General features: G+C 47.1%; 1 protein-coding gene across 1 annotated transcript in view; it reads right to left on the bottom strand.

The window, feature by feature from the left end:
• LOC138504783 (circularly permutated Ras protein 1-like) overlaps window positions 1–23678 on the bottom strand; it is a 792342-nt gene that overhangs the window by 413839 nt on the left and 354825 nt on the right. The window contains exon 12 of the mRNA XM_069625266.1: window positions 9394–9497. Within this exon, the coding sequence (XP_069481367.1) occupies window positions 9394–9497 (104 nt within the window). The remainder of the gene's footprint in view (window positions 1–9393; window positions 9498–23678) is intronic.

Genomic DNA, 23678 nt, shown 5'->3' with positions numbered 1-23678 from the left:
AAAAACCGAAGGAAGGGTGGGATTGGCTTGAAACCCAGTTCTTATCGTCTCCGAGATCTAGAGGCCGCGCACCACGGGAGGAGATTGGCTGCACCACCCCGTCCCGGGGACAAACACCCATCCGAGTATGGACAGCACGGAAGACAATTCACCCGGAGGAAATGGAAATACATGAACGCAGCTGGGGCTCAAGCAGACCCTCGTTGAACAGAGCGGCATTGGGCACTGTGCACTTCTTTCCACCTCAGCAGGAGACGCCTAATAACATTCACACGGGCAGTCCAGGATGGATAGATGGAGCAGTGATCTAATCCCTGGGGGAGCTCCCCGAACAAGTTCTCATGGTTTATGGTTGCAGGTTTGGGTGACAGGTGCTTCTGGTTGAGGGTGGGGGAGTACAGGGTGGGGGGAGTTCATGGGTGTTGGGCAACAATCACAGCAAAATCTGATGCCAAGTTAGCGGTTGTTGAGGGCACCGGTTGCGCCAAGACGAGAGATCCAGCGTTCCGGAGTTCAGAGAACATTCAGTGCGTGGGGTGCAGTTTTCTGGTGGGGATGGGATGGATGGCTGCGAGGCCTCGGGGGGCGGATGGGAGGATACTCGGTCCATATGATCTTCCTTAATGTTTGACTGCACTCAACATATTAACGGACCACAAACAGGTTGGTTGTCCTTGCTGACCTGGAGCTTTAATGGCCTTGGTTCAAGTATCAAGCGGAAGCTAATATTGCAGTACCTTAACCGGCACTCCCAGGATGTGGCCCTCCTCACGGAGACCCACTTGGTGGGAACGGAATGTGGGTTTTTTAGGAGATCCAACTACCCGCAGACATACCATGCGGGTCTCTCAAGAGATGCCAGGGGCACAATGATACTCTTTCATAAGCGTATCCCCTTTCAGGTTAAAAAAGTCCGGACCGACCCTGGCGGTAGATTTGTGGCCGTGTTGAGTGACCTGTGGGGAGAGCGGTGGGGCTTTATTGTGGCATACGCACCCCCTACAATCACGGGGGTCCTCCTTCATGACCTACAATTGTTATTATGAGAAGAAAGAGCGGGGTGTGGGTTCTGGGGGGGACTTTAGTGAAATAATGGAGGCTGTCATGGACAGGTCGCGCAGGGGTACCACGAATAGGGGGGCACAACTGCACTTTATAGATTCACTGACTCCGCGGGGTTATTGGACACCTGGCGGGCTCCTCACACGAACAAGTCGGGGTTCTCGTTCTATTCCCATGCACACAAATCAATGTCTAGAATTAATTACATCCTCATCTCCCAGAGCTCATCCCACAGACTTATATCTGCGACCCTCCAGGCCAGGGGACTCTCGGACCACTCTCCCTTACTAGTGTCCCTAAAGAGCATGCACCGGAGGCCAGACACCATCTGGCACTTAAACACATATTACCTGGGGTTCCCAGAGATAGTTGAGGGGTTGTCGAATAAATCTAACGAACACTTAGAGCTCAACGAGGGTTCGGTTGCATGTCCAATCACAATCTGGGAAGCCTACAAATCCGTTTTATGGGTAGAAGCTATTTCTCTGGTGACTGCCCACCGGCGGAACCACACCCGGGAACTTACAGAGACGGAGGGACAGGTGTCCGAACGGGAGGCACAATTCTTGGAACTAGGCACCGAGGCCTCACAGGAGGCCATGGTAACAGCACAGGAGACCCTACATAACCTGGCCCTAGACGATGCTTGGACCGCCCATTGGTCGATTCAGAGCCAGATCTATGAACGAGGGCACAAGGCAGGGAAAACACTTGCATGGCTGGAGGGGCGGGAACAGCGTAAAGGATATGTTCAAACAATCCGAACGCCGAATGGGGATAGGTTGACGGAGGACTCCGACAACGCAGAGGCCTTCACTGGCTACTATGAACACCTCTATTCCCCCCCCGGGTGGGGGTCCCGAGACCGGTCACTCGAATTTCCTGGACACGATTGTGCTCCCGCGCCTCACTACGCAACAAAGGGATGAGCTAGAACTTGAGCTGACGGAGGACGAAGTACAATCAGCACTTACACAGCTCCAAACGGGGAAAACTCCGGGACCCAATGGGTTCCCTGTGGAAACATGGAAGCGCATTGGCGGTTCTCCAATCACACACATGCATCGCATGTTCCTCCGGAGCAGAGATATGGGTGCCCTCCCTCCGGACCTCATAGAGACTTGTATTGTAGTATTGCCCAAGCCGGATCGCCCCCCAGACCAGTGTGCCTCATATAGGCCCATCTCACTGATAAATGGGGAAGCCAAAACCTCCCTAGGGCCCTAGCCAACAGGTTACTAGGTGTGATCTAGTCCCTGGTCCACCCCGACCAGTGTGGATTCATGCCTAATAAGTCCACTCGCATGAATCTACGCAGACTTCAACTTGCTATGGACGGTGCCCCTGAGATTCCTGACCCGCTAGCCCTGCTGGCGGTCGATTTTGAGAAAGCATTTGATTCAGTGGGGTGGGACGCTCTGTGGGACATCTTAGAGCGAATGAGGGTATCCTCTCATGGGCTAAGCTTCTATATGAATCTCCCGTCGCTAAAGTCAGGGTGAACGGCAGACTGTCTAAAGCATTTCCACTGAGGCGTGGGACTCAACAGGGTGGTCCCTTCTCGCCCCTTTTGTTTCTCCTCTCTATAGAGCCATTTGCGATTAGGCTCCGTGCGGACAAGGATTGGTCGGGATTTATCTGGCCCATGGGCAGGGAGAATCGGGTTTCACTTTACGCGGATTATCTTCCTATTTATCTTAGCAAACCGATGACCTCATGCCCAGTATTGTCTCAGATCCTTGCGGATTACCAATGGTATTCCGGCCTCAAGGTGAACAACCAAAAAACTGAACACGATCCCGAACCCATGTCCATACCCGGTTTCCATTCGCGGTTTTAAGTACCTAGGCATACGAATAGTCCCTCCTTAGAGGAATTCCTCCAACTGAACCTGCAGCCCGTCTTGGATAGGCTGGCCACAGACAGTTCCCACTGGCAATCCTTACCGCTTTCTCTAATGGGCTGGGCCTCATTATTCAAGATGCTGTCACTTCCGAGACTATTATACGTCCTACAGTGCACCCCATTGCCCATCCCATCGGGTATTTTTACAGCAATAGATGGACATATAAGGACTCTCTTATGGAAGGGGAAACAGCCCAGAATCGCTCTTAAGACACTTCAACTGTCAATTTGGGAGGGAGGGATAGGTCTACCATGTATTCGCACATATTATCTAGCGGCACAGACAGGGGTGGTAAAAAATTGTCTACATGGGAACGGCAAACTCCCCCATATCAGTAGGGAACTATCGGCTATGTACCCATGCTCCCCCTCCAAGTCCTGCATGCCCCCGAAATGGCTAAAATCCACTGCATGTCACTTCATATCCGCGGTGCATGGGAAGAAGCACACAAACACATTGGATGGGACACCAGGCCTACACTAGCCCAACCCCTGTGGCATAATGCATACCTCCCCGAAATTCAAAAGATGGGGCCCCTGGGACAGGCTCGGGATACACACATTGGAACAGGTGATCCAGGAGGGACGCATGGTTGAGTTTGGTACCCTCAGGGAGAGCTTTGACCTGAGGCCTGGGGATCACTACAGGTACACGCAACTTGCACATGCCATAAACGCTCAGTTTTCAGACTTGGGAGAGGTCCCGCCCTGCTCCCCCTCTGGAAACTAATGTCCTTACGGAGCGCATTGTTGGGTGTCCTGACCCACGTTTGAGCTATCATGCTGCAACATTTGGTGCTGTGGGCTTAGAAAATCCAAGATGGCCAAAAAGCCCACAAGTGCGCCAGAATCCAGGAGAACCACGCAGTTTGTGCGCACACCAAAATGGTTACCTAACTTGCCACCCACCAGTGTAAAGAAAGATCTTTGTTAACAAAATCCACTGTTACTGATGTCAAAAAAGTTGCTGAAATCGTGACTCATTGGACCACTTTAAAGATTCAACCCTTTTGTGGGGTTCCACATAACCATCTTACTGTAAGGAGCCCCATCAAAACAATGTTAAGCAAGGATTATTACTACCATGTAAGAACCATTCCTGTTTAGAATGCATTAATCCAAGAAAGATCCCAAAATTGCATGCAGTACCAACAAAATCCTCAAGGCGGCGCTAGCGGTCTAAACTCTGACAGGAGAACTGAGTGCAGTTGCTGACAAATGGATTTGACTCAGCTGACTTCAAAGGCTGCATTTTAATTAATAATTAGCCACCTGCTGTTCCCAGAGGCCTGAAGCCTGGGAAACCCTCTCACCTCCAGAGATTCACACCAGGAGTTAGAATCTCACATGACCTCTTGATTGATAGAAGGCAGACTGGCTGGGAGCCTCCTGGAGACCACACAATAGGCTCTTGCAATTGAATAGGATATGTTGATTTTGACTGTTTCCTGTCAACAAAGGCCTGCCTGCCAGAAGACACATGTGACTGACCCACCCAAGTCTTGGAGGCGGACTCCAACACTCTGAGAACTGAATTGAAAGCAAAATATATATTTACAGAAACACTGATAACTCTTTGTAATCAAATGACAGAAATGTATAACTTTGAGAGCCTTAATTTAAAAAATGTACCTTCAATTCAAGCCCAAACTCCAATTTGTGTGATGTTCTGGGGCAAAACCCTGCTATTTATGTATACTACAGACTCTGTGTTTAAGCTAGAGACATGTTAATTTACTGGAGTATGTATGGACAGGCCGTGTACATGTGTACAAATCTGGAGAAAAATCCGATGTTGCAAAACCACTAAAAAGCACAAAATATTGCCATTTCTGAATGCAAGCCCCCAGGAAGAGCAGAGTTTGAACAGGGGCTACCATCAGTAAATGCATGATGGATGCATGTAATTTCAAACCACTGTGTATCTATGAAGTGTGCATTTTGATCAAATATAGATTTTGTGGGCAAACTGACCAGGGGAGGATCCTCTGACCCATAAAACCTACAGCATCACTCTGACTCACAGTTCCTTCCCCAATCATGGGAGAGGGGAGAATTGGGCCAATGGGCAGTTGAGAGAGGGGCTGGCTAGTGATGCTGCACACACACCCACTTTCAAAACACATAAAAGCAGACAGTCAGGACAGATAGGGACATTCAATTCCATTTGCTGCAACGCGCTCTGCCGGACCACACAACATCCAGAAGATACTAGATTCAACACTTAGACTTTAAAACTCCAAAGAACTTGATTCAGAACTCAAAGCAAGGGCCTAAACCCACAAACTGAGAACTCTTCTCAGTGGGCCTCAGCATCCAGCAAACCTAACAGCGATAGCAGCATCCAGGAGCCGTGCAGATCAGCGCTGGGTCCAGAGAAAGCTGTGCAGAAAGATCCAGAAGCAGTGCTGTACCCAGAGAAAGCAGAGCAGTATCCAGAACCAGAGGCAGAGCAGAGCTGACCCAGACCGCTGTTCGCAGAACCAGAGAGCTGATCCAGACGCTGTGCGCAGAGACCGTCCGTGGCGAGTGAAGAAAACCTGTTGACCAGATCCGTGGCGAGGCCCATTTATTTCAAAAATATATTGTGAGTGCCTAGCAGAACTGTGCAGAACCAATCCCTTAGTTAAAATAATATAATTCAATCTATTTTAATCTAACCAGAACTGTCTCCTAACTGTCACCTGTCATTTGCAAAGCTGTCACCTGTCATTTTCTAGTTGCAAGCTGTAACTTGTCACTTTGAACTTTTAAAATTTCAAATCTGAAAAACGACCTTTACCATATCGCTCCTTCCTCTGAAAGCTGGGAATCTTGGCTTTTCAACGAACCTAGGACCGCATTCCTATTCCCTATACTTTTGCCGCAATCGCAAAAAACGCACTCGCGAATTTGCCGCGATTTGCCAATTTCTCCACGTGTGAAAACAGCAGCTTCCTTGCTTTCATTTGCCAAAAATTTGTTTAACCTGCCAATCATTCCTAGAACATTGCTAAAGTAAGCCTGAACTCATTTAAACCAACTAATCCTCAACCTGAACCCCCAGAGGGAATTAAAATCATTTTAGCACATTTTCCAATATATTGCTATCACATATAAAAGCATCTTGGGCCTGTGTTTCAAACTTCTGTAGTCTAAGCTTGCTGGGGTGAACTGAATTACATTTGATTGCATTTCTGAGAACTGTGTGCTTTCCTTCCATTTCCTTGCATTGCATAAAGGGGGGAGGGGATTGCCAGAGAAAAGTGATTACATTGTTTTGTTGAAATCATATTGAGTATTTTCTGTATTGCATTTTCATTCAACATTACATCCATCTGAACTTATATAAAGTATTCTCTACCACCTTATTCTTCTGTTCCTATTCACAAGTGTGCTGGTGCCAGACTATCCATTATTGATTACTGCTCAGATTAAGTGTGATATTCAATTATTAATTTATTATAAAGTGTGATATATATATATATTGTTTAAATTCTCAAATAAACCTTTTAACTTGCAAAACAGAACTACTTCTTGGCTCAGTGGGGTCAGGGGGATTCCAAGAGAGGGGTGTTATATAGGGGTAGTCATCCAGAACGCATGAACTGGACATAAAGATATATCAATAAGGGTTTCCATTCAGTATCCCAGACTAGGCATTGACTTAGCTGTAGTGTTGAATTGAATCCTCTTACAGCATCCCCTCTAGGGTTACTTCCACGCTGTATCAGGTTCTCAACTCCTTTGGCACTCAAGAACTCACCACACTGAGGGAGAAATGGGAAAGGGACATAGATAAGCTGGAACAGGAGGAATGGGTGGAAGCACTGATGTTCCCCCGCGAAATTGGTATAGACGCGAAATTATGCCTGATCCAGCTCAGGATATTGCATCGATACTACTACTCCCGCATCACGCTGGCCAAATGGAGCGGGGCGACCGGGGTGTCCTGCCTTCGATGGAAAATTGAGGGGAACCTTCATTGATATAATTTGGGAGTGTACTGTGGTATGGACGTTCTGGGAAGGCTGTACACGCTTATTCTCCGACATGGTGGGATCCCAAAGTTGATACTGCTCAGGATATGGGCGGACCTGGGACTCACCGAACACGAAAAACTGTTTACGGCAGTAGCGCTGGGGCCGGGCAAAAGAATGATTGCTGCGGGGTCTGCTGCTGCGCTGAGCCTAACTCAATGGTCTAATGAGGTTACCAGGTGTTCTTCCTTAGAGAGGAGAATTTACACAGCTAGGGGGTGCCCATGCAAGTTCCATAAGGTCTGGGGAAAATGGATGGACAATCGGTGAAACCCATTTTCTTTCACCCTCCCCCCTTTTTTTTGTTTTTTTTGTTCTCCTCTCTCTCCCCTCACACTCCCCATCCCTGCTGCCTGGGGCAACCTCACCCCCCTCCCGTTCACCCGTGACGCAGCCTTGACTGTAACATGTTCGTATGTATTACCCAGTTAATTGCCTATTGCTCACCGTAACTGTATGTTTCATGCACTTGTTAAAATTAATAAAATGTGTTCTAAAAAAATATATATTATATTTTTTCTGCATAATATCTTATCTGCTAATAAGGTCAGAGGCCGAGTGACAACTGCATAATCTGAACTCGCTTTCAGAATGCCAAAAGGCTTTTACAGAAAAGTGCATGGAAACTGCTATCCAGTATATCATGGGCGCATATCTCTGCCAGATGTAGCTTTATTTCTGAAAAGTGGCCATGTTGCCTAACTCTTGCTAGTTTGTCAATCGACTGGGCACAGTAGAAAACGTGTTCCTACTATATGGATGCCAGTTATACAGTTAGTTCTGCACCTTTGGGGCTTGCAGGCCCACCTTGGATGAAAAACACTAAAACGTTTAAGATTAACTTCAACCACAGATTATTCCATGAATTTTCCAGCTCTTGTTACAGAAGGTTAAACATAACTGTATTTAAAGAGGTTTTAGTGCATGTCTTCAATGATATAGACTAACATACCCGAAAGGTCCATTGGACATTGCCTATGTTCATGCCCAGTTGACATTGTGCCTGGGGCCCAAATGCCCCAGTATGCTCTTCGGGCCAGGCCCAGTAGACACTGATATAGACATGGCTATCAGAATGGTCGGGCACCATGAACACACCCACGGTGCCCACTGGGCAATGTGGCAGGGCTTGGCTTTTGACAATGCCTCCAACATAGCAAGCAGAGTCACAGTGCCCGACACAAGGTCAATGCTGAAGCCGCAGGTTCTGGCCCTTCGTGGTCTGCAGGTCGGGGGTTGAGTCTGCCGTTCCAGCACCGCGTGGCTATCCCACAGCCTAGCCCACACGTGTGACCCGTCCCCTTGCCTTCCCCCATATTAGCCTATATCCTTCACATCTACTAGTTCCATATTGCAAACCTTTTCTCGAATCGCGCAAATCGCAGTGTGCCCACTAACTTTTGACCAAATCTGCTGTTTTTTTCTTGCAAACCAAGAAGCTAAGCCGCTCAAAAATGATCAGTCCATCCCCATCAGAAATGCTCTCTTTCAATAACCAATTAAATACCTTTGCATTCGTCTTATTGAAAGATTGAAATATTAGGGAAAAACTGTTAGTTATATAAGTGCGCTGCTATACATGCAGCGCTATTGCTATGTGATACGTGTTTATGAAATTACGGTACATTGTATAATTCCTATGTACTGTGTACTGTGTTTGGAAAATACTTTTTGTTTCCGAATAAAGATGCAACCAATATTACTACTCCCAGCAACTATCATTTACAACGCTTCGAAATGGCAAAACCGGTGTTTCATGCTGTGCATAAAACAAATATCGCATTTATATGAATATGATCTGCTTGCAGTGTTATGTGCTGGGACTCACTTTCCCCAGCCACAATAGCAGGCGCCTTTCAGACACACTCGTGTTGCATCATTTCACCAACATCATGTGGGCTGGGAAGGGGCAAGCACGTGCCCGTTTGACTTCTACTGAAAAGACAGAGGACATCACACAACCTTTGCCCCTACGGCCAGCCATTGTCCTTACTCTTCCACAGTGCCTATTGAAAATGGCAGGCCACAACATGCCGTGCAACAGCGACTGACAACAGGCGCAAACCCCCAGATACTGAAACTTGACAATGCTAAATGCGTGCGTTAAAATCCCAGTGGGATGTTGCAAAACAGTAACAAAAGGATAGAGACTGCTTCCCCTGCAACCTCGCAAACAAAGCTCCTCGGTCAGGAAATCGCCAGATCTCCTTCATGGAAGCAGATGTTGCAGTAAATAGAGCCGTGCTGTCCCTAAAACCTGGCACGTGTCTTCGATTTCAATCTAATTTCTGGGTTTCTTTCTTTATTCCTCCCTCCCATTAACTGCAAGTCTCAACTGGACGGCTCGAAAGAATCCCGTGTCCCATTAAAGCTTTAGAGGGCCTTTGTATCCAGCAGGAACACTTACCCGCTTCTTTGATCCCAAACTCAAAAGTGATTTCTGCATCTTTAGTGACGTTTCCAATCTCTCGGACTAGTTTATTTCCAACTTGCTCTTCATACCGAAAATACCTGGAACACATGGAGAAAGATGGGTAAGCCCTCAAAACATAGACGCGATGCAACAATAGGGCTTGTATTTAGTACTTCAAAGCGCTGACAAAAACGTACCAGCCTCAAACGCACTCTGTTATTATTGAATGTGTATGCATTTATTTTTCACAATTAACATTTGTCCCACAAAATATCCACTTAAGCAATCACAAAGATATCACAAACGCTGTCCTTCCTTCAACCTGCTCCGCTTCCATTTGAGACCCGTTTGTTTTGTCTATACTCTTCTGCCCCCAACCCCCCCCCCCCTCCCCATGTTTCATCCCTTTTCCTTTCCTCACTACGTTTTGGATACCCCAGTCGAAGGCACAATACACCAAGCTCCAGAAAAGTCTTGGAACTTTGAGATCACTACAGTGGTGATTTGCCAAAGTATAAAAGATGTCTAGCATTGCATAACTAAGCTGTCTCCACAACCCTTCCAACCTTTGCAAGTTGTTTGTTTGTTTGAATCCACTCCCATTTCACCCATTCTCATCCCTTAGGCCTTTTCGATTCCCTCTTGCATTCTGTTCTGGCTACCCCCGATGGGAGCACAAAACACCACTCAGTGTACATGCTTCGGTGCTGTAGGACCTTTACAGTGCTGATTGTCGCAATGAAAATCTTAGTAACATAATCTAAATCAACAAGCCACATCAAAAATGATGACATGGCCTAAGTCATGATGCCTATCGGTCATATCACTAGTTCCGTAATTAAAATGTGGCTGTTCTGCAACAAGCTTGCAAAGTGCGCAGGAAAGGACAAACAATCAATCTGATTTTGGCAATGAAATATCATTTCTGAAGATCATTTGGCAAAAAAAGCAACCATTTTTACTAGGTCCAGTCCCATCTTGTCTTATGAGCTCCTTATCTTCACATTATGTAACCCTCCCATATCAATGTTCACACAAATTATACCAGCTCCTCCCACAGCATATTGAAACAAGCATTGGCAAAGCCAACAGATGCGACTTTTGTGTGGGCATTTGTCAGTGTTTTTCTGTTTGCCAGCTATTCAAATCATATGTCCAGGTACCGACAACATTGGGAAAGTGGGGTGTGAAATGAACAAATGTCTTCACACCTCCTTTGCACTTTGCTACAGGGTTTCCTAGGATAAAAAAGGAAGCCAAGACCGTATGTTTGAGTTCAGCACCTATATTAAGCGGGTATGTTACAAGAAAAGGCCAACTTGAGGTATGAATGGGATTTTTCTCAAACACAAACAAAATGGTAAGGATGGTTCTTCTGCTTGGGTTTGCCAGTTTTCTCTACCTCTGGGAAGCTGCTAAAATGTTTTCATGAGGTCCCCAGCCTCTCAGGCCTTCCTCAGCCCCTTGAGTATCCATTCAAATCCATACAGTTCCAAAAGGGGGTTTGTCAGCCTGTGAGTTACAGACTTTACGGGTTGCCACATCATCTCTCTCTTGATGGTTTAATTGTGGACTTTCTAAGTTTTTGAACCCCACGACTCACTCAGGTGAGTAAGCTTGCCAGTAGATGGATCAGGGGAAGTAGCCGGGAGGGAGACCTATTGTGGCTTCTTTTGCGGTTTTTCTTACCTGGGGTTCTTCCTGCTTTTCTCCATTCTCCTCTCTGATCTTACTGTAATTTCCCTTGCCTACTCTTCCCACCATCTGGTTCTGTCTGCGCTGACCTGGCCCTGTGGAACCTCCTATAACCATAGTTAAAACATCTCCTTTTGATTTCTCCTCTTTTTCCCTGATGTGATCACGTCCTTCTCTCTCTCAGATTTTACCACCTGCATCTGCACCTTTGGTCTTACCACCTGCACCTCTAATCTTGTTCTTACCACTTGCGCCTGACTTAGACACTTCATCCCAGGTGTTCAAACCTCCTCCTTCAGTCTTCTAGCTCTCACTATCCTGGGCCCCTCTCCTCTGCTGCCAACCTCTTCAAACTCATTCACCTCTCTAGCCTCCACTTTCTCCAACAATTTCCAGCCACTGCCAAATGCCAGCCTCCTTTTCCTGCAGCCAGCAGTGCCTGACTGGGCTCAATGGGCTTTATAAGGCTCTCCCTGGTATGGGCTCCCTATGAGTAACTGCAGCTGTGTTTGGTAATTGGAATCAGGGTGGGATTGACGGCAGCTCCTGGATGCACCTGGCCTGGCTTTGATGCTAGTGGGCCAAATCAAGCCTTTATCTGCCCAGTCCACCATATTGAATTTCACTGCCCCTTTTCTGTTACCCAAGAGTGCTGCCGGTGTCGAACCCTGCATTCTTGACCCTTAGGCCTATGAATTACACATTTGAAATATGCCTGGTAAGCTTTCTGAATCCTTTAAATGTGAAAGGGTTGTTAGTTTGAAGCACTGTATCCAAGTTGAGGGAACTCTGTGCTGGGACACAATGAAGAGACAAGATTGTATCATACACTACCGGCAGCCGAAGAACCATAAACTTGCAATATTGGAGCAAGTGAAGTTCTCTAACACTCATTGAACTTCTCACTGTGACTCCAAAATAACTCTTGACACCGTTGTTGAACAGCTGCAAGTGTGCACCATTGTATCATATGAATAAAGTTGACTTTGGGTGACACAAAGTGTTACTTATCCTTCTTTAGGATTGTTGGTCTGCTTGGAGGGCTGATTCTGGCTCTCTCATTTGGGTACGGGGCTACTACAATTGTCCCACCAGACACCCTTGCTAGATTAGGGGAAGAGAGTCAAGACTATCAGAATTGCCAGGCCTTGAGTTTCTGGAGGGTTGGAGATGTTCAAGGTCTCCAGGATTGTTGTACACTGGTGCACTGCGATTGTTCCCTGCCATATGATGGGGACTATGGAATGGCTACCATGGGATCCTTCCGATAATGTCCCTAAGCGCAACATCCAATGGCTCGGGTGGCATCGGCCACCCTTGGTGGTCTTCAGAACTAGGCAGGGGACTTCATGACAACTTCCACACTTTACACTGTAAGGGCACACAATGCACTCACACTACTTAAAGGAACATGTATTCCACAGCATTGTGTGCTGGGGACAAACTTAGGAAGCATACTACTTTGCACCTCAATACACATAGCATGGAATGTTAGTCGTGAAATGCTTTTCTCTTCAATCACCTCCCTCCAACAAATATATTACAATTGCCAACACCAAGTTATATCGCAAGGTACAGTTAAGGAAGCCTGTCACAAAGGGCCCTCTACCTGTCCTTCCATGTGCACCCCTTTTCTCGTGATGATGTATGGCACTCACTGGTCAAGGCGTAAACAAGAATGGATAAATGCATGCAGCCAACTGATATTATTTGCCATTTCCTGCATTACCATCAGAACCAAATCTGAATGGGCTTTATATTTATGTTATGTGTATCCAGAGTACACACATGTAGTACCTCCACGTATCCCTATCTCGGCCAGAAAGGCATAGGAAGGACTGGAAATCTTATGCATGGGTGGTTTGGCAACAAAGCCGATCTGCCACCGTCGCCCCATATGGACGAGCTAAAGCCAGCCCAGCGAAAGCACTTTTGGCTTACTGCACAAAAACCGAGACTCATTTAAAAGTGGAAAAGGTCGCTTTAATGTGACAGGCCAAAGCTTACAATTCAAAATGCTTAACTGGCTCCATGGCCTAACAAACTAAATAAATATTACAACAAACAATTAAATAATTAAACATTCTCCTTTTTCATTATCATCTTCCCAACAATTAAATAAATAATTCATCTATCTCCTCCCTACTTACCCCTTGGAGCCTACCGTCTCCTTGCCCTTTTCCCAGGCGTCCCGCTTTCTCCCAGGGGCCATGCCCCTCCAGGCTCAATACCTGCTCCCCCGGGGTGACCTGCTTGTGCAAACAGCGCCACCCCCTCCTTTCCCGTGTCATTCCCCATTGTGCTTCCCTCCCCTCACATCAAAAGGGGCCATGCCCCCGGCACCAGAAAAACCCTCCCCTGAGGAGTTCTTTCTGCCCCACTCCCCCTCCCCCTTTTTCCCTTCCTATCTCCCACATCTTATCCAGTCTCCCAACCAGGAACTCAGATCCGCCAGGTAATGACTTTTCCCATACATGGACAAGTGTACTCCGTCCTCTCTAAAAATAAGGAGCCCTTCATACGTTATGTCTTTGTGGTCCATCACCTGTACCGCCACCGAGGCACAAAACTTAACCATTTCCCTGTTTATCCCTTTCCTAGTGCTCTCTATTGCTCCCTCATTTCTCGCCCCCCTCCAAACTCTCCGAGGCAACAACTTGGTCCAAACCACCTTTGCTTGAGGCCACATTTCCCTCATCCAAACTAAATCCCTCTTCATTTTCCTTCGCAGAGAGACCCCCGTATCCTTCACAAGGTCATTCTCACCCGCGTGAATAATTACCACATCTGGAACCCCATAGCGTTCCCTCATCCCTGCTAATATAGGAAGCAGCTGATCCCAGCGCAGACCCCCCAAACCGTGCCATCTCACCACCACCTCCTTATAGCTGCATCCCAGCTGCCTCCCAAACACCCTTTTTTCCGCCTCCTTCCCAGCCCACTTAACAATTGAATGGCCAACAATCCACACTTGCGCCAACTCCCCTTCCTTTCGCGCAGCATCTGAAAAAAGAAAATTAACAATCACTGGCAAGTCAAAACATCCCCATAAGAGCAGTCCTCCCCAAAATCCTTTCCCCCCTCTCATCACACATTCCCCTTATCAAAATCCCTGACGTACCCCTTGTATTTCCCAGACCTCCAACGCCCCAAGCTTTTCACTTTGTCTTCGGAAAATCCCAACCTACTGCCTTCAGATGCTGCGCCCATCCTAAAAGAATGGGTCCCAAAATCCTCTGCCTTTTCATCCACCACTACCAACGCCTTCCTCAATACCCCCAGCACATGTGTCGCTGCCACCGGCGACCCATCCTCATGCTGAAACACCAAGCCTGACCTACCCCCACAACGCTCCTTCCACACCAATCCTACCTGTACTGGACATAAATTCCTACTCCCTCTACCCAGTAGAACCCAAGAACCCCTCCCCTTCTGGTCAGTCTTGGATCTTCTGATCTTGATGTCCAGCCCTTCCTCTGTAATTCGTACATCATCCCATTGCAGTCCTCCTACCCCACCTTTTCCCCCTACCAACTCAGAAACCCTGAAAGCCCCAAAAAATAACCAAGTAAAACAAGTCACAAACAGTTCCCCCTCCCATACTGACCAGCAAACTCCCCCCACCACCTCAGTCAACCTCCGCAACAATTCCGCCGATATCGGCCTCCTCTTATCCTTGTCCCTCTTACTCTCCCTAGCCCAACCTTCCAACATCCTATTTGTCATTTCCCCCCCACTTGGTTGAAAACCCCAAAACCATTTCCCATAGAAGGAAATCCCTGCTAACTTCCCCACAATCGTTGCCTTTGACCACCCCCTGTCCATACACCTCAGGAGAAAATTCATAACATCATCTCTCCTCCTCTCTTCCGCGTCCCATCTACCCTTCCAACTACAAGCTCCCCCTCTAATAAAATTCTCCCAGGCCCTCCTATATGCCTCCTTAGATGCCGAGGCCAATGAACCCTCCACCAGTGAAAGCGCTCTCAGCTTCCTATCTTTCACAGCTCCCCCGGAATCTGTTGCCCCTCCTGCTCTGCATCTGGAGCCAATCCACAAAATTTCTGCCATTGAAAACGAGATAATCCATCAGCGATGCCATTATCCTTCCCCGGCACATGTGTTGCCTTAAACACCACATTCCATTCCATGCACCGCAGCACAAATTCTCTCATCAATCTCACCACCCTCTGATCCTTAGCTGACTGCCTATTCACCACATGAACTACGCATTCATTGTCAACATTAAAATTCACCTTCCTATTCTGTAAATCCTTCCCTCACAACTGCAATGCAACTAGAAGTGGAAAAAATTCAAGAAATGCTATACTCCTTCCTTCCTTCAACCACCGTACTGGCCATTTCTCCGCACACCACTTTCCTCCCCAAAAAACTCCAAAACCTCCCGCTACTGCTGCATCAGAAAATATCTGAACTTCCCAAGTCACCGGGTCTCCTTACAACCACATTGTCACTCCGTTGAAATTCTCCAAAAAGCGCAACCAAATTCTGCAATCCTCCCTCACTGCCCCTGACACTCTTATTCGATGATGTGGGCATTTCGCTCCCGCCATAGCCCTCGCCATGTTCCTGCAAAATGTTCGCCCTGGGGCCACCACCTTGCATGCAAAATTCAGATGCCCCACCAAACTTTGCATTTCAACCAGCGTCATTTTCTTGGCAACCACCACTTTTTCCAACAAAACCACCAATTTGCTCACCTTGTCATGCGGCAAGCGTGAGTTCATGGCCACTGAATCCAGCTCAATTGCTAGAAATGTCAATACCACTGCCGGCCCCTCAGTTTTGTCTTCCGCTAATGGCACCCCCAGCTCCTCCATCAGCTCCTGAAACAACTGTAGCATTTTTTTACACTCCCCTACTCTTTCTGCCCCGCTAATGAAAAGAAAATCATCCAAATAGTGCAGTACACTCTCCCAACCCGAACTGAATGAGAAGACCCACTGTAAGAAAGAGCTGAACCGCTCAAACAAAGCACAGGAAATTGCGCACCCCATTGGCAAGGCTTTGTCTATGTATATGCCTTCCTCAAACTGCAAACCCAACAACCAAAAATCCTCCGGGTGCACCGGCAATAGCCTGAAAGCCGCCTTGATATCACACTTGGCCATGAAGGCCCCTCGCCCTTCCTTCCTTATCAGTTCCACTGCCTGGTCAACACTGGCATACACAACTCCGCACTCTTCCGGAGCAATAAAATCATTAACTGACATACCCTCCGGCCATGACAAATGATGAATCAGTCTGAACTCCCCCGGAGCTTTCTTCGGCACCACCCCCAATGGGGATATTACTAAATCCCCCGGCAAGTCATCAAATGGGCCCACTATCCTTCCTGCCTTTATTTCTTTGGTCAATTTCTGTCTCACCACGTCAACATTTTCTCTTGCCGACTTCAAATTTTCAGCCCACCTGCGCACTCTTAGGCCCTGGTACCCTAATCTGAACCCCTGACAGAAACCCTCACTCAAGATCTTCGCCCCTTCTCTGTCCGGATAAAATTGTAACCATTTTTCGAGCACCCCTACTTTAATTGGAGTAAAAGCTTTTCCCCACAACCCCTCTACCTGTCCCCCTCCCCCTCCCCCTGTCCCCTTGCTGGAAACACTGCGTGAGAGGGTGTTTTCCACCACACTTGCTACACTCGTGCCTGAACCTACACAGGGTCCGTGCACAGCCATCCTTATTATACCCCCAGCACGCTGCTGATGACTGCCCCCTACCTCCTCCCCCCGCCCCTTCGTGGGCGGGGCGACCAAGAAAGGGCCGGAAAGGTACGGGCAGCCCGCTCGCCGTGTGCAGCGTCGGGGCAGGCCTCGTTGGAGCCATCCATTGCAACCAAAGATCCATATCTATCTCCCCCAGACCACCTGACTGTCCTCCGCCAATCTCGCTCTGAATTCCTCATCATACCTTACCCATGCAAAACCCCCAAAACTCGTGAAAGCCTTCCTGATAACATCCATATATTTAAGCAGAGCCACGCAACGCTCTGGAAATTTTTCACAATAAACGCTGGCATAAATGATAAATGCCGAAGTCCAATTCTCAATAGTCACCGGGACCCTTGGGCGCGACGCCAGTTCCCTTTCTTCTTCTTTAGACCCCTCTTTTGCTCTCACTTCCCTATGCAGCAATTTGAACACATCTACAAACTCCCCTGCCTGAATCTTCTCCCTTGTCGTTGCCATCAAGTGTGCCCCCAATGGTTTTGTTATCCCCATGTACGGCAATTTTTTCTCCTTTCCTTTCACGTCATTCTCTTTTTTATTTCCAGCTTGCACTTCAAGCACTAATGGCTCCATTGCCTTGTCCGTTTGGACCTCCACTGAGCACATGCTCTTTTCACCCCCCAAAGCTCCAATGGCCTGCACACCAGCTTCTTTTCTTACCCCATGCAAACTCGTCCCTTCATTCCCCATCACCCTTCTCATGACCCCTCTCTGCCATGCAGAGGACCATTCCGGTTCCTGCTCACCTCTTTCAACGCCCGCCGTCTGTGGTCTGGCGTCCACCCCGATGCTCCTCATCTCCTTTCTTAGAGGGCTCCTACTGCGGGGACAAAACATGTCAACAGACTCACCCAACCAATAATTTCCCCGACCCCTTACCCCCCTATCCCCCTGCCTTTCCATATCCCACATCAAACTTCTTATCTCTTCCCCCCTTTCCCTTGCCGATCTATAACCTTCTCCCTCCCACTGCCCCACATATTCCTCCAATCCAGCTTCATCATCCCTTATATACCACTGCTGCTGCGAGCTCCTGCTCAAGTTGAGGCGATCTTCTTGCGAGCCCGGGGCGTACGCCCCGTCACTCCTTTGACGTCTTCTCGGCGGGGCCGGGGGGACCCCTGCCTGGTCCTCTTCTCTCGGGCGAGGCGTTCCGTCCTCCACCCTGTATTCCTCATTGCTAGGGGCCGTGCTGCACCCTCTAGGCTCTCCTTGTGCTGATCGAGGTGGGGCCGTACTAAAACCCTCAACCTCACTCTGACCAGTGGGGGCTGCGCAGCGCCCTCCACCCTCCATCCTCATACCCCTGGGGGCCGTTCCGCGCCCCACTCTACTTTCCTCAATTGATGGGGACCTCGCCCTCCTTTTCCCTCCTGCACTCTTCTGCAAATATTTTCCCCCTCTTCCCCTCTGCCCTGCCACCCCCCTCAGCACCCCCTCGCTCGGGTCCCCAAGAGCCCTCCCCATCTGCGTACTCCCCTCTTCCCTAGGGCTATTACTCACTCCCTCCCTCAGAGGCTCCCCACCTGAAATCATCTCTCCCTCAGACGCTCTCCTGTCTATCTCCCTTCTCATCCTCCTTCCCCTGGATTCCCATACCTCCCCTCTCCCTGCCGCGGGGGTGCAAGCCACCACTGCCGCGAGAGCCCCATCTGCCGCTGCTCTCCGCTGCGGCCTCCCCCCACTTATCTCCCCCTCCCCCATGCCCTCTCCCCCAGTGACCTCCCCAACTGCCCCTTCCAATTGGGCCCTAGATGCCCTACTAATTATTTCCAAAGCCTCCTTAAGGGCCTTGGCATCAACCAACCCCTTCCTGTTGGCTCCCTGACCTACCATCGTGCACTACTAATAACTTGGTTGTGCACCACAAATATATATATATACCCTCTTAAAAATGACCTAGCAAACCTAAGCCCCCGAGCCGAAACTACCCGTGGAAAACTACAAAATTGAAACTGCTAACTTTGAACTAAACTTTTAATATATTTTTTTTATTATTTTGCCCCACTAAATACCCCCAAAATACGGCCCTATCCCCTGTAGCCCCCTGCCCAGGCAACTAAGTGCCACCCGCTAGAGAAAAAACCCCACCAAAATCAACCTCACCAGAATCCAGTACTATCTCCTTCCCTGCCACACTGCCCCCTGGCGGCTAGTGAGCGCCACCGCACCTCGGGCCCACAAAATGGACGAGGCCCCTTTAAATGTGAGCGCTCTGCCCCCTCTGTCCTTCGACGGACACCGCACTCACCGTTCCCCTTTCCCTGAAGAACAACACGGGACCAAGGATCCCGTATCAACATAAAATGATCCGCCTCCCACCCGCTCCTGAACGGATGCCAATTCGTGGCAGCCCGATCCTTCCCACACCTCGCCCCACGCCGGCGAGCAACAGAGCACGGATGCTCTTCCACAAACTTCCCCCCGAACGCCCACGGCACCCCGCGCCCTCGGACCGCTAAAAAACCTGTCTACTACAACGCGGACCCGGAGCTACGGTAAGTAGCGGGGGGTGTCTTATTTACGGCACCCCCAAAATAACCCTTCCTTAACTGTATTTAACTTATAAACTGCTTATTATTATTATTTTTTTTTATAACTAAAAAAAAAACTACCTGACCGCCCACTATACCACCACTACCCTCTCAAATCACCCACCTCACCTGCTCTACCCCTCCACACTCCTAGGCCCAGCTACACAGGGAAGGCTCGGGAGCAGGCGACCAGGACAATCTTCAAGTCCTAACCGTCGCCTGGCTCCCAAACCTTCCCTGAGCCCCTTAAATACCCCGGGAGGCACTCTGCCTCCCACGGCCACTCGCTGGCCGTGTGCAGCGCCAAAAAACTCCCCGGAGGGAAACGCTTCGCGTTCCCCCCGGGGCCCCCCTTCTGGGCTGGGCTTAACTATCAAAGAAAATGTGGTTTAAGTTACCGAGCATGCATGCCCAATAGGCCCCCAAGACGCAGGGGCGTTTTTAATCTCCCAGCCTTGCACAACCCACTGGGGGATGCAGGCCTAAGAACCGCAGGTCTAAATGTAGGGGGTGCTCTCTCTGCTTCCCAGTTCCTATTCGTGCTCCCCAGGAACCAGAGGGCCATTGTAGTAGGTGGCATCAGAGCGGGGCTGCAGGTAAGGATATAATGTTTTATTTTATGTATGTATGAATGTGTGCGTGCACGCAACTGTCTGTATCTGTAAGTGTGCGCGAGTGAATGAGACGGTGTTGTGTGTGTGCATGAGTGAACGTGAGATATTAATAGATGGAGGAATGTGTGTATGTGAATGAGAGAAATGAATGAATGAATGAATGCATGAATGAATGAATGAATGAGTATGTGTGCATATGTGCCAGGGAGAGGGCCTCCGATGGTGGTAGGGGCAGAGGTGGGGAGAGTGACGAATCTGGACATCATCCCTTCTCCCCAGAGGGGAGTGTGGTAAGTCATAAGGAGGAGACAGAAAATTATGTGCCATTTTGTACAAGTGGTATATTAAAATAATAAGAAAATGCTTAACTTTCCCTACCCTAAGGGTTTCCTACCTAACTCTACTAAACTAGGGTGCTTGTCCTAAGTCTTGTAGTCCAAAGTAAACAGTCTGTCATCAGTCCAAAAAGCTAAGCTACACAGTCACTATCACTCAGATAACAAAAAGCCTGGAGAATGACTCCCTTCTCCTGGAATGCTGTTCAGCAGTTCTTTTCAATATATGTTCAAATAGTCTTTGGCTATTCCATGTAATCGTTTTTTCAGTTCCTTCAAGGGATTTCCTCAGGCCCTTGCATATTTAAAACAATGTTGTTTCATATATGATCATGCGCCACAAGAAGTAAAACATTTTTTACACAAATAATCATGTGAAACCCAACTCAAATATTATTGAGTGGCAATTTTTGTTTAAAAAAAAAAGGCCCTTTGTGATAACACATGTTTCGGGGCACTCAGCGCCTTTTTCAAAAAAGGGATAATTTCCAAACCATAAACAAAGTAGATTCAACAATTCTAATTGATTTTCAAAAGAATTAATGTAACGAAAACATGGTAAGTTTAACAATCAACATGCAAGACATTGAGAATATTCCAAGAACCGAAAACAAAAAGTAAAAGTAAACCCCAAAATCCAAACGTTACATGCCAGCATTATGTGATGTCATCAAACGTTCGTCAGTGCATAATGGTTCAGTATCACCAAATCATATCATTAGTAAATTGGTATTTATAAATCATTGGAAGTTACATTATTCGTTGTACCACAGACAGAAGGGATGGGGAAAGGGAGGAATGGTTAGGAATTGAAATAGAAGAAAATACACAGAAATGTAAAAGGAGAGAAATTAAAAAGTGCGTAAGTATCTCTGAATGTTGGTAAGACAAACTTGCACAAATTTCCAATAGGTGGATGAGCACCTCTTACCTATGTTGTATATCGTTATTCACAAAGTCTTGAAAGAAACAAGTGTCATGGGTTAAATCCCACCTAGTAAGAGTTCCATGTGTTAATATCCACGCAAAAATATCGCGATACAAAAATATCGCCATATTTATGCAGCAATATTGACCCATGGATACTGCGGGGGACACCCCTGCAACCCCACATTATTTTAAAATGTGCGGGGGACACCCCCGCAGCCCCCTCTCCCACAAATGATCCCCCCAAAAAATATTGCCTACGGCGAGACAAACAGCCATATGGACGGCGAAATTTTTGGTGGGGATATTTTGTAGGGATACCCCTAGTAAGTAAAACATTATACATTAATGTTTGCGTTTTATTCGCTGTCTGCAAACAAGAAATTCTCACTAAAATGTGGCGTTTACAAGCTTTCCTTATTCTATTATTGGTAGTTCAACTATAGTTATACCTAAATTTACAATCCGTCTGTTGTCAAATATAGTGCGTATAGTCATTTAATCCTCCGCTATTCTGCTCATTATGTCTGACCTGCCCCTTTGGGTTAAGCGTACAAAACCATGAGTTTTATAAAAGGAAAGCACGCCTTAGACTGTCTTGATTATATCTCAACATAATCGCAAATCAAACAGTGCCCGGATTTTCTGCGTCTCCCAATGCAGCTCCATTAAGTATCTCTCCATGTAATACATGGGACCAATAGTTCAAGGGTTTACCTGCAAAGTCCTTGTTTTTCACCGTCCGTACGATCGTGTCCGCGTTCGAACACGGTGTAATGCAAAGTAGTTTTGTTTGCTGAGCGTATTCATAGAAACGGAAGTAGTCCTACTTCCATTTCCATTCTGACCCCCATATTTTGGGTTGTTTTCATGGGTCGTCAATGGGAATAGCGTTATTTACGTTGAAAACCATTTATTCTCTGTCTACTTCAAAACTTCAAGTTATATTCACCCGTGTTGGCAACAGTGAATTAAATGCCCAAATCTAAAAATCATCATTTGAAAGTTATAGTTCTCTTTCTACTATATTACTACCAGCTAAATTCACCCGTGTTGGAAAAACTGAGTTCAGTGCCCAAATTTAGGAAACATCTTTATTATGTTATAACGTGAGAATATATGGTATTGGGCAAATGCCCGTATCATTATAAGTATGTCTCCCGCACAATTGATATTTAGAGACTATGATTGATGTAAATTCATAATTTAACTTGGTATTACCCAAGAACAATCCGAAACAACTATTCCAATAATTGCAATAATTGGTAATAGAGCAGCAAATTACTACACACCGTCGTATAATTAGCTGATGGTAGACTGATATGCATTCTAGTGCCCTCCTCTTGATCTATTAACCGGACAGGTAAAGCCCATACCTTCCAAGGAAAAATATATATTTGTAATTTCAGATTGTCGACTTTCAAAACGGTATAAATATTCCTGACTCAAGATTGGGTTAATATCTCAATTTGAATAGTCATGTTGGATATAACTAGTCTATTATATATCCTTTATTCACTTCTCTCCTCTAGACTATTCTTCATGTAGAGTGGGTCCTTTATTACATCGGGTCAACAGTGTATGAGTAACTCCATCTAATGTTGCTTCCAAAAAACAAACATCTCATTATCTGAGTTAAGGACCTTCTCAACCGATCTAAATTGAAAAATGAGTTTTGCCTCCTCGTGCCTTAGTCTTTGTTCCTGATTGCCTCACCTGGGTCCTAGTGTGACCTTCCTAAGTCCAACAAACTTGATATCCTTTTTGTCACACAATTGATGGTTCTGTTGCCAGTGTTGGGCTAATGGCAATGTAGTATCCTGATTCAGAATAGTTGACAAATGTTTTTTGGTTCTTGGAATACTCTCAATGTCTTTTATGTTGATTGTTACACTTATCATCTTTTCGTTACATTAATTCTTTTGAAAATCAATTAGAATTGTTGAATCTACTTTATTTATGGTTTGGAAATTAGCCCTGATTTGAAAATGGCGCTGAGTGCGCTGAAACACGTTGTCAAATATGTCAGAAAGCTGCTTTGAATGCCAGAGAACCACTGGATAACATGCCAGAGAACAACTGGATAAGTTGCCCACGTAGTGTAGGCGAGGAGTTCTCCTAACCAATGTAACTCTCTGGGTGAGGGTACACGCAGAGGGGTCAATTGGCTGAGAGATGAAGGACACCAGCGAAGAACCAGGTAATGTCGACCCGAAATGGATTGCAGCTGCTGTATTAGGAATACTGTAGAAAAACAGGACCGTTAGGCTATGAACATACCATCAAATAAGTCCTGACACTAGCACTCTAGGTAACCTGCTGTTGGGAATCCTAATTCTGTAGAAGTGATGGTAGGGCCGTCTGTACCAGGCTAGAGAGGAGAAAGGAATAGGTGGTTCCTCTCTAGGAGACAGAGAAAAC

This window comes from Ambystoma mexicanum, chromosome 11 (genome assembly GCF_040938575.1).
Source record: "Ambystoma mexicanum isolate Mex_15411 chromosome 11, UKY_AmexF1_1, whole genome shotgun sequence".
Lineage (NCBI taxonomy): Eukaryota > Metazoa > Chordata > Amphibia > Caudata > Ambystomatidae > Ambystoma > Ambystoma mexicanum.
The sequence above is the reverse complement of the archived record's forward strand: the minus strand, read 5'-3'. Positions and strand labels throughout refer to the sequence as shown.